Here is a 14,610-nt window from a genome sequence, read left to right as displayed (position 1 = left end):
AAGTCACCCTGTGACATAAGTTGACAAGTCACCCTGTGACATAAGTTACAGGCATATGTAATTTTACCAGCACCCTTACCCTTCAAAACCGGAACACAGTAATGCTAACATTACTGCTTGGCGGCAGAAATAGGTAAGGTGGCAGTACTTCTCTGGACGAACTCTTTCACAAGGAGATCTACTACTACTGAAGAATTTCGACAACTCGATAATTCAAATAAATTCATGTCCCATCGGATCATAAAGTTTTTCTACGTATTCGCTCTTTATATAATAATCATAATCTACCAACGTTCATTCTTTTTACATGACCAAACCGTCGAAGCATCCACCTATCCACTGCATCATCTTTCATACTACAACGCTCGCTTATTACACTATTCGACATTCTGTATTTAAAGGCTTAATACGGTACCCATTGCGCTAAGCTCTCATTTCTCATTGACCCTACTTTCAAGCTTTTTACACCACAACAATATAATTATTGCATTTAGAATGCTGATGGGACCGGCAAGCTGGTGTAGTACATTAGGTATTTGTGGTATCTCGCACGCAGAGTTTCCAGGTCGTCTTGCAAAACAAAGATTGTCTTGCTGATGAGTCCTGTGAATAGAAGTTCTTACAACATTCTAAATACTATCGCGGGAAGATGTGATTGTCTTATAGGACATTATTTATCAGTATATATTATACTATTATACTATCAGTATATTGCAATTGAAATGTGGTATAAATTTCAACGTTCTGAGTCGCAGAGAGAAAGGCGCCGCGTTGCTCCGAGGTCGGTCCCAAGAGCATTGCAATTTATACCTTATTTCAATTGTAATAGCATAAAACATACATTGCGAAATTTAATGTGCTCTGCACCGTGCACCGACCCTTACTCAAGGGCGTAACCCATTGGTAATATAACCTAACTCACTAACTAACCTTCTTCAAAGTTCTTTTACTAACATAGTATGTATATATTTTATAGTTCGAAATAAAATAATATTACTACTTATAATAAAATAATATAAAATAAAAAAATATTACTATGTTATTATTATTACAAATCAAAACTTTTTTCTAGGGCGCCTTAGTTTGTGTGTTTAATTTAAAAAAAAAATTAAATCTCTAGTTCCTTTTACAAATAAATAAATACTTTTTTAAACATTTTCTTTGACTTTTTCAAACAACATCAATTTTAGACGATTACTTTTTTATAATTTTGACGATTGCACAAAGCGGAAATGTTCACTTTAGCACCTTCAAGATGGCGGGGATTTCTTACTATATCAAAAGTCAAGTGTTACGTGACCACTGTCTGATGGGTGAGTTGTCCGAACAGCACCGGTGGTGGACCCCGAGATGAACGTGTTAACACTCGGTAACACGTTATAACATGGCACGTGCTATATATCTTTTATTAAAATGATTCTTTTTACACCTTTATTCAACAATCTACTATTTCTAATTCAAAAAAGTTTCCTAAGCTATTTTATCTTTCAAACTTTACTCATAAATTATAAACTTGTAACTTGTAACAATTTTTCATGGGACCTTCCAATGATAGGCAAGTTTCGTGACAACGCTAATTATACAGGTGACAAAAATGTGACAAATTTGTCATCTCTGACGACACGATGAGTTGCCGTTATTTGATTCGTTGCTTTATTGTATATATTTTTTTAGGAAGTTTAATATTATATACCTGTTAGATAGTAGTAGATAAGTTAAGAGCCAAACTATTTATGGGAATGGCAAAGTATCAAAACTTTGGTTTAGTTTTCTTGTTTTGTTATTTTCTTGAGTACAAACACCACTTTAGCTCACTTTGGATATGAATAAATAAAAATGTAGAATGTAGGAAATTGCTAAACAATGTCCGCGTTTTTTTAAAATAAAATTACTGCTTTCTTGCTGGAAGTTCTTTTTAACCGCCTTCAAAATTAGGAGGAAGTTCTCAATTTGATTGTATTTGTTTTTGTATGTATGTTACGCGATAACGGCATTTGTGAACCGTTTTTGATGATTTATTTTTTGTTGGAAAGTGGGTGCCTCAATAGCGGTCCCATTTAAATTTGAAGAAAATATTCCACCTCTAAGGATGGCTAACTAGGGGATTAATGACTTTTGAAGTCGTTTCTTTTTAGTACTCTATACTGAGATCGTACGGTAATGTTACGGAACGGGAGCCCAAAGTGTTTTGATACTGACCCCAATAAAAAAAAACTGTATTTAGAGTTTTAGACTGAGAGAAATAAAGGTAGGCTATACAAAGATTTCGCCCGGCCCGGGAATCGAACCTGGGATCTCAGCGTGGCAGTCCAGAATTGTAACCATTCGGCCACAGAGGCAGTTATTATTCTCCCTAGGGTTCAATTTGTGCCTTTAATATAATAAAGCCATTTAATATAATAAAGCCAAGTGCTTTCGTCACATGAAAGTCATAAATATTTATTGAGATTTTCTGTGAAATAACTCTACTAGTTTTCTGATGATTATAGATAGAATACAAAGACCGAAAGTACAAAAAAATGTGTTATTGTTATAGAGCTCTTTGTACTAGCTTTCGGCATTCGTCGCCTCGAGTAACATCTAGTGCGAGATTTTTGAATAACCTTCTCACCGCAGCCGACACCTTTACACATCAAGTATAAACCGGAAATAGAGACGAAATAAGGGCCATACATTGCTGGCAACTCGTCAGTGATACGTCACTTATAAATATCAACTCTCGTTTGCACTGAAATTACAAATTAGAAAGCTATACAGCGCCAACAACTGACCTGTGTGTACGTCTCCTTATATTCCAATAATATTTTGTATTTATTATAATAAAGATAATATCTCTAACTATGGGGTGTTGTTCCATTCGGTGGTGTGGGAGAAAACAGCAAAACATCTAATTACAAAACAAACGGAATCAAATTTAATCAGTAATTAAATATGTAATTTTGCAATTTTCCTCCATTATAGCAAAGCTCAAGACTGATCGATTTGAAGTGAAACAATTGACGGCACCCGTCAATTGCTTCGAATTCGGGCTGGTCAATCGGAGCGTAGTTGTCACAGTCATGATATGGCAGAATAGTTTTCAAACAAATTAAATGACATTTCGTCTCTATCGTTATATACTCGATGCTTTTACAGGTATCACCACAGACGCAGATCTCGCTTTTCGATGAAATGTATTTATTACCACTATGTACCAATTATTATTCACGGTACAATGATTCGCCAAAGCAACAACAGCCACGTGTCCAGTTTTATTTAAAAAAGAAGCAATCATCCGCTTACAGGCACTTTGCACGCGCGCCACTTTGGTTTCGGCTCATCTCAAAAGCTCCGACACTCGATTGCTGCTTTGTTTTGCGATCGTAACTATAAATCCATGTTTCGTCACCTGTTACTATGTACCACACCAAATTTGATGCCCCTTCGTTGAATCTGGTAAGCACGGCACTGCACCAAGTGACGCGATCCGTTTTTTGAGCCTCAGCCAAATTGTGTGGGATCCACCGAGAGCACAGCTTTTTCACACTCAAATCTTTGTGTAGTATTCATTGACTTACAAATAAATGGACGACGGGTCTAATACAAAAACGACGAAAAATGTCCCAAGTCAACCTATTTAAACGTAGTGACATGTAAAGGAATATGAAAAACTAAAACGTTGAATTTAAATTGTAATGTCATCGCAGTACTGTCTAATTTTGCTTGCTTCGCTGTCAGTCGAACAAACGAAGACTAAAGCGTGAATGACGACCTGCATACGATTTTAACGCCATGTAAGTTCGGACACTTTTTAGCGCGGACCCGACGTCCATATAATTGTAAGTCAATGGTAGTATTGATTGTATTTGATTGATGCCTATGCCTAAAGCTGCCCGAATCTCATGGTATGTCACATGCCTGTCTGTTTTGATAATACGACGCACAGCATCGATGTTTGTGTTGTTCACAGCAGTGGACGGGCGACCATCACGAAATTCGTCACTGAGATTCACACGACCGCGTTTGAATTCTGCAAACCAGCTATAAATAATCGTCTTGCATGGTGCTTCATCGCCAAAAGCAGTTTGAAGCCGAGCTGTTAAATTACACTTAGAAAATCATACTACGAAAATTTTCACGAGTTAAATCCATGGTGATGTAGGCAACCAATTTCTAAAATGACGCCACAATGTCAAAAAACAAGTGACAGTCAGATGAAACTAACTATATTCTATAGCCATAGAGATTAATTTTTAAATGTTGTAATTACTTTTTAAATATTGTTTATGTAAGTGGCCAGTTCCGGAAATGTATAGTGCGCCCCAAGTATATTTTGTGAAATAACTCCATTACTTTTGTTGTAGCTTTGTATTCTTAATCATATGTATGTATAAGTCAAATTTTGTAACTCTCTTAATTGAGTATAAAAAAGTTATTGACTAATTTCGTTTCATTTCAAAATCTCACTCCTGTAAAGTTGTCTTCTTGCAGATGTGGCGTTATTTACAATAAGAGTGCGAATTGCAGAAAAAAAATCCTAGGAGCTAAGTGAATACGGTGGGTGGGAGGTCCCTGATTTCGTCCTGGGTAATCCCACCTTACTGTATTATAGTCAACTAATCTTTAATGCTTCTATTACTGAAAGCTAACTGCCAGACGTTGTACACGGGCGCCCTGTGGACCAGATATTCTAGAAAAATAACGTTCACTTTCCGTGTACAGTTTATCAATGGTTCCAGAGTGCTTTTGGTACTACCGCGTCATTGTAGTGCATCTGGCATGTTCACAGACGCGCGGGCTGATGACTTTCATGCCATGATGAAAAAGAAGACAGCATCCTTATTGCAGAGAACACGTAGCAGTTCCAAGATCATTCTGAAAATTTTACTTGTAAAATAGCGTAGCCCATGTTTAAGCATTTTGTTGGCGTATTGGTATGGCAACCCACTAAAAATTTGAAATAAAACTAAATGTGGATTAAGCGAGGAGTGCAATTTTTATTTTATTTTACTCCAATTTTAATATTTATTTTTGTATATTTTATATAATTTCAATTTACAATATTTTATGTGATTTGATTATAATATTTAAATTTTCAGTTTTTAATTTTATTTTTTTTTTAACTTTTTCATTTTCAATTTTATTTTCGATTGTATTTTATTATATTTAGAAATATTGAACTTTAAAGTAATATAGTACCTAAAGTTTTTGTAAACTAAGTGGACCTATGTTACCTTAAATAAATAATAATAATATTATTATTTTACATGACAACGCCAGAGCGTATATTGCTGAACGGCCATCTCCACCTTACTGGAGCTTTTTTTTATGATACCTAATGACGGGACGAACGAGTCTTGTGCCCAGTGGCAAGCGACACGCCTGTCCCTAACTGACAAAGCTCTGAAGGGCGCTGCCATTGCACCCCTCACCCTGAAACATAAGTTGACAAGGCCCCCATGTGCCTATAATTTTACCAGCACCCTTAAAACTGTAACAGGTAAGGTGGCAACACTTCCCTATACCAACTCTTTCACAAGGAACTCTACTGCCACTAACGTATTGTATTGTAACGTACATTACGTCACACGTCGCAGACAATACGTGTGAATAAATAATAAGTAATTAGTGTGTTATTACACTATTATGTATGTTTATTACGTATGTGTTTGTGGATACATAGTATTAAAAAATCGACCTCAAAAGTGCGTGGAATTACATCTATTTGCTAGTTTTATTGAAATCGGTTACCGGAAAGTGCGCGAAACCGGATTCATCCCCTAGTTTGTCACCCTTAGGGGTGGAATATTTTGTTCAAATTTAAATGGAAATAGTACTGAGGTACCCTCTTTCCAACAAAAAAGAATCACCAACGTGACATACATACAAAAAAACACACAGTCGAATTGAGACCCTCATCCTTTTTTTTTTAAATCGGTTAAAAACATTGAATTTTTCAGCTTTGTACAGCATGAACACACCTACATTCAAAATCTAATAGTTTCAATATAAATAGTCGACCAGTTTTGTTAACTGCCCAATTTAATTTGGCCTTTGGTTTGTCTTATGTTATGCTAGCTACGAAACAATTTCCTGTCTCAAATCTTCCCCCCCTCCCCCTTTTTCAAGATAATAATAGAACCAATAGTATCAGTGACGGACGGTCAAAGACAAAATAAAATAGAATACCATACAAGCGAATTTATAATTTGTATTAATGGCAATATTATTTGGATATTGTATTTCTTATGATCTGCGAAAAGTATTATTATAATTATAACCTAAAAAAATAAGTTATTTCTTAGTTATGGCAACACCACGTCTCGCATTCCACTTAAGATTTCAGCTCAATGTCCACGACAACACGGTTTAAAGTTGAAAGACCAGCATGCTGGTCGTGTGATATGAGGGCGTAACTTTGGCACAATGCTTTTGCCTTTATCTAAGCAGTGTTATGTAAGAATAAAAACTACGATAAAAAGTACAAAAAACTCACCTGCAGATTTGCTCACAGGAGGAGTAACCGGCACAGCGGCTGTAGTCGCTGTATTTGGAGGGTACACAGGATCGCAGCACTCCCTCTCCGGAAACTCGCTCCCTCCCACTATAGTCGCCAACAGCACCACTCCAACCACCCTCCATATTCGTAAATGCCCCCACATCGATAATTTTAAACCCCCCACTTTAACATGAGACGAACTCAAGTTACACGACAAAGAACCCACGTTAATGTTGAACGAACTCGGTGTTTGTACCAAAGAGCTTACTTTACCGCGTGACGAACACCCGTTGCAATGTAACGAACTGAATTTTTCTGATGACGATCTATTTATCCCCACTTGTTTTTGCATTCGAAAGTTCTCCTCTTTCTTTTTACCCCCTTCCGTCCTTTTTTCGTTGTCATGGCCACAGTCCCTTCTTGTCATCGGTTTGTTTCACATCACACTTTTTTCTGTTAGTTCTTTTTTATTTTTCTCTACATAAATTATTTTTCTCTACATAAAATGATATGTATTATCTTTATAATTGACTTTTTCGAAAATCTTCGCAAATTTTAATCTCTTTTTTGTATATGATAGTAAATATCTCTCTTTTTGTTTAAATCTGTAAACAAAAGACAAGATAATTAAAGAAAAATACAAAAAACACTAAATAAGTTTTAAAGCAAAGGCAGTTATAATGTGGTGTATATCATTGGGCTAAAACCATTTATAAAAGCAAACGGTACAATACACCATCATTTAACAAGAACCTTATTAAATATTTCTCAACAGTGACGAAGTGCGTATTGTGGTATAATAACGGTTATTAGTAAAAGTTAAACATACCTACTGTCGATTATAGGCGTAAAATTGTTTCCAGATGACCTTTATACTCATCTAGTGACCTTTAGCTAGTCCAAAGTACATGAAACTACTACATAGGTGCTTATGTAATAATGAAGCCTATAAAGTAACACATACATAAACGATTTTAATAATAGAACATCTAATAAGACTACTGACGACTTCCATGGTCGAGTGGCTTGCACAACGGTTTTCATGATGTCGCCATCTCTGAGGTCCTAGGTTCAATCCCCGGCCGGGTTAGTGCAGAAAAGCTAATTTTCTATATTGTCTCGGGTCTGGATGTTTGTGGCACCGTCGTTGTTTCTAATTTCCATAACACAATTGGTTTAGTTACTTACTTTGAGACTAGAGCAACGTTAGAACAAGATTAGCCAGTGAGAAAAGGTGTTAGATTGTATCGAATAGCAACAATCGCCAAATGTAGACTTATTGCAGTTAGATGTGGCCAAACCTATTTAAAAAAATCTTCACTATTTATTGTTATTATGTGTGCAGTTCATCCTTATCTATACTTTATCTATACTTCATGTATTTTGAAATGAAATATTTTATGTGGATTTGGTACCATTATGACAATGTAATCATAGCTTTAAGTTTAAATTGTATACTTTAGTCATTTTACTGGAGCTTGTCGAGACACGTCAGAATTATTATATTATTAATATTACAGAATTAAATGTAGCGTTTCACCAAAAAGGTAAAGTCTGAAAAACAGCTCAAGCTGAGACTCTTGCCTTTTTTATCTACATGTATAACTTCAGATTATGTTATTTAAGGCTAAAATATTATTTAATGTAGATAAATAAAGCTCTCTTCTTATTATTATTATTAACCTTTTTTTTCATAATGCCATGTGATGGAATGAACAAGTCGTGCGCCTGATGGTAAGCAACTCGCCGATCCATAGAAGTGCCACTCAGAGTTTTCAATCGCAAAGATTCCAGGGGTACTACCACTGCGCCCGTCACTCTGAGCATAAGTTGACAAGTCCGGTGTGCCTCCAATTTCACCAGCAACCTGGTAAAATTACAGGCACATGGGACTTGTCAACTTATGTCTTAGGGTGACAGGCTCAATGGTAGTGCCTCTCAGATCTTTGCAATTTAAAGCTCTCAGTGGCACTGACAGTTGTGTAGCATACCATCAGGGGCACGACTTGTTCGTCCGGTCACTTATGATGTTAAAAAAAAACATATACTTTGGTCTTACTCACTCGTTGATAGCGCCCACCCGAACCCATTGATACAGTTCGTTATATATTTTGGTTCTATATTAAGCTTTAACTGTTTTTCGAGTCTCCTTGTAAAGTTGTGTTTTTTTACTTGTACCCCTTTTCACTAGCGCCACAGATATGTTTAGAAGACAAGACACAACAGGTGATTGCGCCTTATTTATGGCCATTAATTTTCGTACACAAGTCGAAAATAGGTTTCTGAGATAAGAAGTTTTTTTTTTATATTGCTTTACTTTTTAGTTTATGAGACACAATAAATAATACAGAATAGAAATAATTCGACATGTCGTGAAAATAAGAGATATTTGAAAAGTGGTCTGTGCTAACCAAGTTGTCAATGACGTGGTGAAAATAAAAGATAATAGAAAAGATGTTTCACGTACACATACTAGTTTTTCTTAATAATTAATTATTACAAATTTTGTTTAAATTGTATGTATGTTCGACATATTTTTCTTACTTAGAATAGAATACAATTCATTTATCACAACGCCACAACACAAAAATACACAGAAAGAAAGAAAGAAAAAAAAGACAAAACAAAAAATAAAATAAGAAAAAAACAACGAAACAAACATATCAAATTTTAAATAGTCAACACAATTTGTATAAACGTCATGTGTGCGACTATGTGCTGTGCTATGTGCGTATGCAAAAGGATTCACTAGCCGAGTAAAGAGTGTGACGCTGAATTTCAGTGGACCCTAATTGAATTGAATGAAAAAGTTCGACATTGGTTAAAATTTTGTCGGCTCATCTCCATAACATCCTGTACGTATTTTTTTATATAGAATATATTTTCATATATACCTATATCGACTTCGAACACAATGATCAAAATATTTTCCTTCGCTTACGATCTTCCCATGGGATTGGTATTTCTACAAAGTTCTGACGTTAATACGTAAAATAATATTATGTAACATGTATATGCTCCAAGGTATTATGTTTTGCAAGGTAGTATGGTAGTTATATAATTGTAATTAATATATCCGTTCATAATACAGACAATGTGTACATTATCCATCATAATCCAGCACATCGGCTCAATACGAGATTTCACATCTTCCGTGACCCTTATTTTTCTGCGACTGACTTTACAGTTTGACAGACGTGTACAGACAGACGATGAGATCAGTTTTTTTCTTTAGTTAGATTCTTTCGTTTTTTTTATGACCCGAGTGACGGGACGCACGAGTCGTGCGCCAGGCGTTAAGCGACACGCTTATCCACACTTAGGCGCTGCGCAGATGGAGCAACTTTAATCATCGAGTTCCGGCAACTGGCAATCCGCAATCTAGCTGTTTGACGTTTTTCTTATAATTTCAAGAAACGCGCAGACGTAGTAACTTCAGTTGAGAGTTTCGTTAATCGTCTATAGTATTCGATTGCCGAAATCCGTTATTAAATAAATTCTTAATTGACGCAACTAGAAACTTGCAAATTTTTACCGGTTGTTTCCGTGAAGCAACTTCACTCCCTCCCCGTGCCCCGCAGCGCCAGTCTAGACCGTGGATTTCGAAAGTTTATTTTAAATTGTGGCAACCGACGCGGCACCTAGATCTTTTAGTTGCTGCAGCCGGCGACTGTTGATGGAAACTTGTACAAAGTTGCCAGTTACATCAACTAAAGTTGCTCCATCTGCGGAGTGCCTAATGAGGGACACGGCTGCTGTGCTTGTAACCTTGAGATATAAGCTGGCAAGTCTCATCTTCTTCTCGAGGTGCCATCTCCTACCGGAGGTCGGCTATCATTAGGGCACTCTGTATTTTAGACACAGTTGCACGGAACAAGGATCTTGTGCTCAGTTTCAACCATGTCCGGAGATTCTTAAGCCACGAAGTATGCCTTCTTCCAGGTGGTCATTTTCCCTGTATCCTTCCTTGCATAATTAGTCGGAGCAGGTCATATTTATCATTACGCATTATACAACCAAAGTACCGTATTGATGTTCAATTATTTTTATGTGAAATTACTCCACTAGTTTGTTATAATTATTAATACAAAGATCGAACACAGAAAAAACCTTCGATCCGGCCGTGTCTTTGTACCTGGTTTTTCAACGACTTTTTAGCTGCAGCGCCATCTATGAGAAATCTATGAAAGTATTTCGTCTCCCACTCACCTTTACAGCTACTGGCCCCGGCTAGAGATGTCGCTATTCACTGTTTTTAAATTTTTATTGCATTGATATTCTATTATTTTTTATGTGAAATTACTCCACTAGTTTGTTATAATTATTAATACAAAGTTCGAACACTCAAAAAAAAATCCAAAAGTACAGTAGTTTGCGTTTTTTGACAGGTCAAGTCTCATGTGCCTGTAATTTCACTAGAACCCTTACCCTTCCAACCGGAATGCAATAATGCTCACATAACTGCTTGGCCGTAGAAATAGGTAAGGTGGCAGTACTTGCTTACGTACCTACGTACCCGGACGAACTCTTTCACAAGAACCTCTACTGTTACTAAGTTTAATACGTCACTTATTGAGAACTACTGCACAGACTCTACAGAGAAAAATTCAATTTTTTTTATCTTATCAACCGACGGCACTAGCAAGTCGTGCGCCTGATGGTAAGCGACACGCCTATCCATTGCAGTGCCATTCAGAGATATTCATCTTCAATATAAATTATTGTATATTATTCAAATATTGTCCATGAACTAAAATTATTTTCTGAACTTTGACAGATATAAAATAAAAAAATAACATAAAATCGTATTTATTTGACATGCAAAATACATTATAAAATACAAACAATTATAAAATATCAAATAATTCGTTCATAAATGATAAAATAAACAAAAAACAAAACAATAGAAAAAATAGTAAAATTTAATAATAATAAAAGAAAAAAAAATTAAAACAAAAAAGCGTGTCAAAAAGGTCCATGACTCAGCATTTGAGGACTATGCTAATTACATAGCCCTCGCTGATATTCTGCCATAGCCTGTCATAGAAATAGACGACCACAATTAAAAAAAAAAATACTACAAAAAACAAATACTAATACAATCAAGGCAGCAAATAAATTAAATTAAATTTGACACACAACATTTTCACATGAAAATAATCAAATGGAATAATAAGAACAATAATAGTTAATTTAAATTGCACAATACCAAAAATATACACAAATACTTATACACAAACAGTGGACGGGAGTCCACTTTCAAACAGCCACAGAAAACATTTTCGTTTGAAAGTTGATATATGCGTATCAATAGATGGATGGCATTGTGGGTTACAAGCTAAATTATAAATTACCGCGTACTAATAAGGATAGATGGCGCTAATACTGAACAAAATAAAAGAACAGCCTGCAGTATCCATAAAAATTTGTGAAATAAACGCCATCTAGTTGAATAGTTTGTTATCACTAGAAATTAGAGTTGATTTGATAAATTGCAGCTCGTCAATGTAAAACAAAAAAATAATGAAAATAGCTATTTAGTACTCTTCGCGACATCTGGTGCACCAATTGGTATTAAATGCCCAATTACGCTGTCTTGCTCTTGAAATATTTGTCCATGTCGAAACTGAATAAGATTCGAATAGATTCAGTGTCAGGCTTGTTAAAAAGGGTATCGGACGTAAGTGTATTCATGTGAGAACATCCAGCAGGGCAGCACGGTCATGTTACACTTCGTTGTTTTATGTCCATTTAAATAACATAGTAAATGTGTACATCTAAAATTTTAACATAAGGAATTCAAGCAAATCAAGGTGTCGGGTTATTTACTGGTCCATTGTCGCTGCTGATTGAGAAGGTATATCAGTAATAATAGCAAACAACCCTAGTCTGTACCTACAGGTACAATAGATATTTGTTATGCAAGGCTGCAAAGTTGTTGTTTGACGCGAGTGCTTGTATTGAAACCTGAGCAAGGATTCTAAGATCGAACCATGAACGAAGCGAATGGTTCAAAAGTAGAATCCAGAGCGTAGCGAGAGTTTCAAGGCACAAGACGCAAAACAACTTTGCTGCCGAGCGAAACATACAATATTTCACTTCGAGGAAAATGGTAGATGAAAGAAAAACAGTTGAACTATAATAAAATAATTTAATAAACAAAATTAGTTATCATTGTCAATTTAGTGTCTACAATAATAAGAATAAAACTAATATACCAATGGAATTATATTACATAAATAATGTACGACGACGTACGACAAATCGCGTAGTTGAAAGTGTCATTGTGGTTTTTTTTTTTTTTTCAGAAAAAGTTAGGTGCACCACAGTCCATCGTCAAGTTCGAATTTCAAAAAATCCTTTCCGAGCCGCATTCTAATGAGAAAAAAATCTTTCCGTGTTAATGTGGTGAAAATAATATTAATTTGACTTTTATTATTCTTTGTCTGGTTGTTGACAAACCAAAAGAGCCCGGTTGGAAACGCGTCATGTATTTCTTTATTTTTCCTTAGAAAGGCGCAATGCTCATTATAATATAATATTTACAAACTCTTCAAATTTTCTCAATAACTCTAAAAACAAAACAAAAAATCATCTTTTTAACTCGTTTTCAGTACATGTTTGCAAATGAATTCAAATCTATTTCACATCAATACGACACTGACTAGCTGTAAACATTGGTTTGTTTGAAAAAACTAATATACGTTATTTAGATCCGTAAAACAGTTTCGTTTCCTATGTGTAACAATCGCGAAAATTTGAAAACTTGATTTAGGCTCAATTTACATTGCGGCGGAATGGAATGGAACGGAAGCCTCAATTTCGCTTCGCTGCAGGAGAAGACTCACGCGGTCGTTGGTATGCTCAAGCATTCCGGGAATGCTCGAGCGTTCGAGAGCTTTCTCGCTTCGGCTTGAGGCTGTAATATTTCGTCGACGTTTGTCATCACACTGCGCCTGCCTTCGCGCCACTTCCCGCGGCATCGCCAGGCGTCGTCAACGGCAGCTGCGGAATTCTCGCGAATGCGCGACCATTCTCTAGCGAAAATGTCAGTGTCATGTGCGAAAATTCCGCGGAAGACTGGCTCGTGTCTAGTTTGTACCTTACGCAATTGATCGTAAAGTCCATTACGCTATGTACAATATTGTTATAAAAATTCGCTTCCATTCCGTTGCGCCGCAATATAAATTGAGCCTTAGTAATTAAGTCATTTTTTTACAGTTAAGCTTGTGTTTTACCGCAGGTGCGATATGTACAGAAGGATAATATTATGCTTGTGGAAACTTTCCGACGTTCAGTTCAATAATTCTAAGCGGCCATTACACGAACTGGATTCTTAATATGCTATTTAACTTTAGTCTGGAATTTCGCGTCTCATATTACTTTATATTACTTTTTGTTCTCAACTCCGCCTATTTAAGAGAAATTACATAAAACGCGAGCGCAATTACGTACTTTTTTTCGACTATTATTTGTTTCGCTCGTCCAGTTTGATAAAGAGATGTGATAATTTGTTTTAATTATGTCGAAACTCGTTTAACTTTTTGTTTCTGTTTTTAGAAAGTTGGCGTAGTTAGTTTTGAGCAATTTTACATGTTTGTGTTTAATAGGTTTGTTAATTGTAAACATGTAATTTACTTCAAAATTACATATACTAGACACACCAATTATCTGATATTAAACTAGAGCATACTGTACTCGCACTCTGAAGTTTCGTAATTTATGTGCAAAATTTAATTTGAAATTTACTATGAACTTTTCGGTGAAGAAAACATCGTGATAAAACCTACACGTCGAAGAAGGTTTACGGACCTCGGAAAACGTGTGAAGCCTACAACCAGCATTGAGTCAGCGTGCCGGCCTGTGGCGTAAAACCCTCGCCCGAGAGATCTGTGCCCAATAGTGGCACTTCTATGATGTCAACTAGAACACCCAGACCAGAAGCAATTTAGACAAATTCATATCCCCGGATATCGAATACGGGTCCTCCTCATTTACAACCCATGGTACAAACCGAAAGGTCACCGAATTTAGTTCAAGAAATAAGCTCGGATATGATACAAAATATTTTGATCTGAAGCCAATCGTAAGAAATAATCTTACAACGAAATAAAAGTTATTCAATTTCAAAA

The 14,610-nt window shown here is 35.9% G+C and overlaps 1 protein-coding gene across 1 annotated transcript in view; it reads right to left on the bottom strand.

The window, feature by feature from the left end:
* LOC113228272 overlaps positions 1 to 6,641 on the bottom strand; it is a 452,541-nt gene extending 445,900 nt beyond the window's left edge. Inside the window, exon 1 of the mRNA XM_026461538.1 lies at positions 6,476 to 6,641. Within this exon, the coding sequence (XP_026317323.1) occupies positions 6,476 to 6,641 (166 nt within the window). The remainder of the gene's footprint in view (positions 1 to 6,475) is intronic.
* Between the last annotated feature and the right edge of the window lie 7,969 nt (positions 6,642 to 14,610).

Source organism: Hyposmocoma kahamanoa, unplaced genomic scaffold, assembly GCF_003589595.1.
Source record: "Hyposmocoma kahamanoa isolate Upper Pololo Valley unplaced genomic scaffold, ASM358959v1 224, whole genome shotgun sequence".
Lineage (NCBI taxonomy): Eukaryota > Metazoa > Arthropoda > Insecta > Lepidoptera > Cosmopterigidae > Hyposmocoma > Hyposmocoma kahamanoa.
Note: the sequence above shows the minus strand (reverse complement) of the source record. Positions and strands in the feature narration are given on the sequence as shown.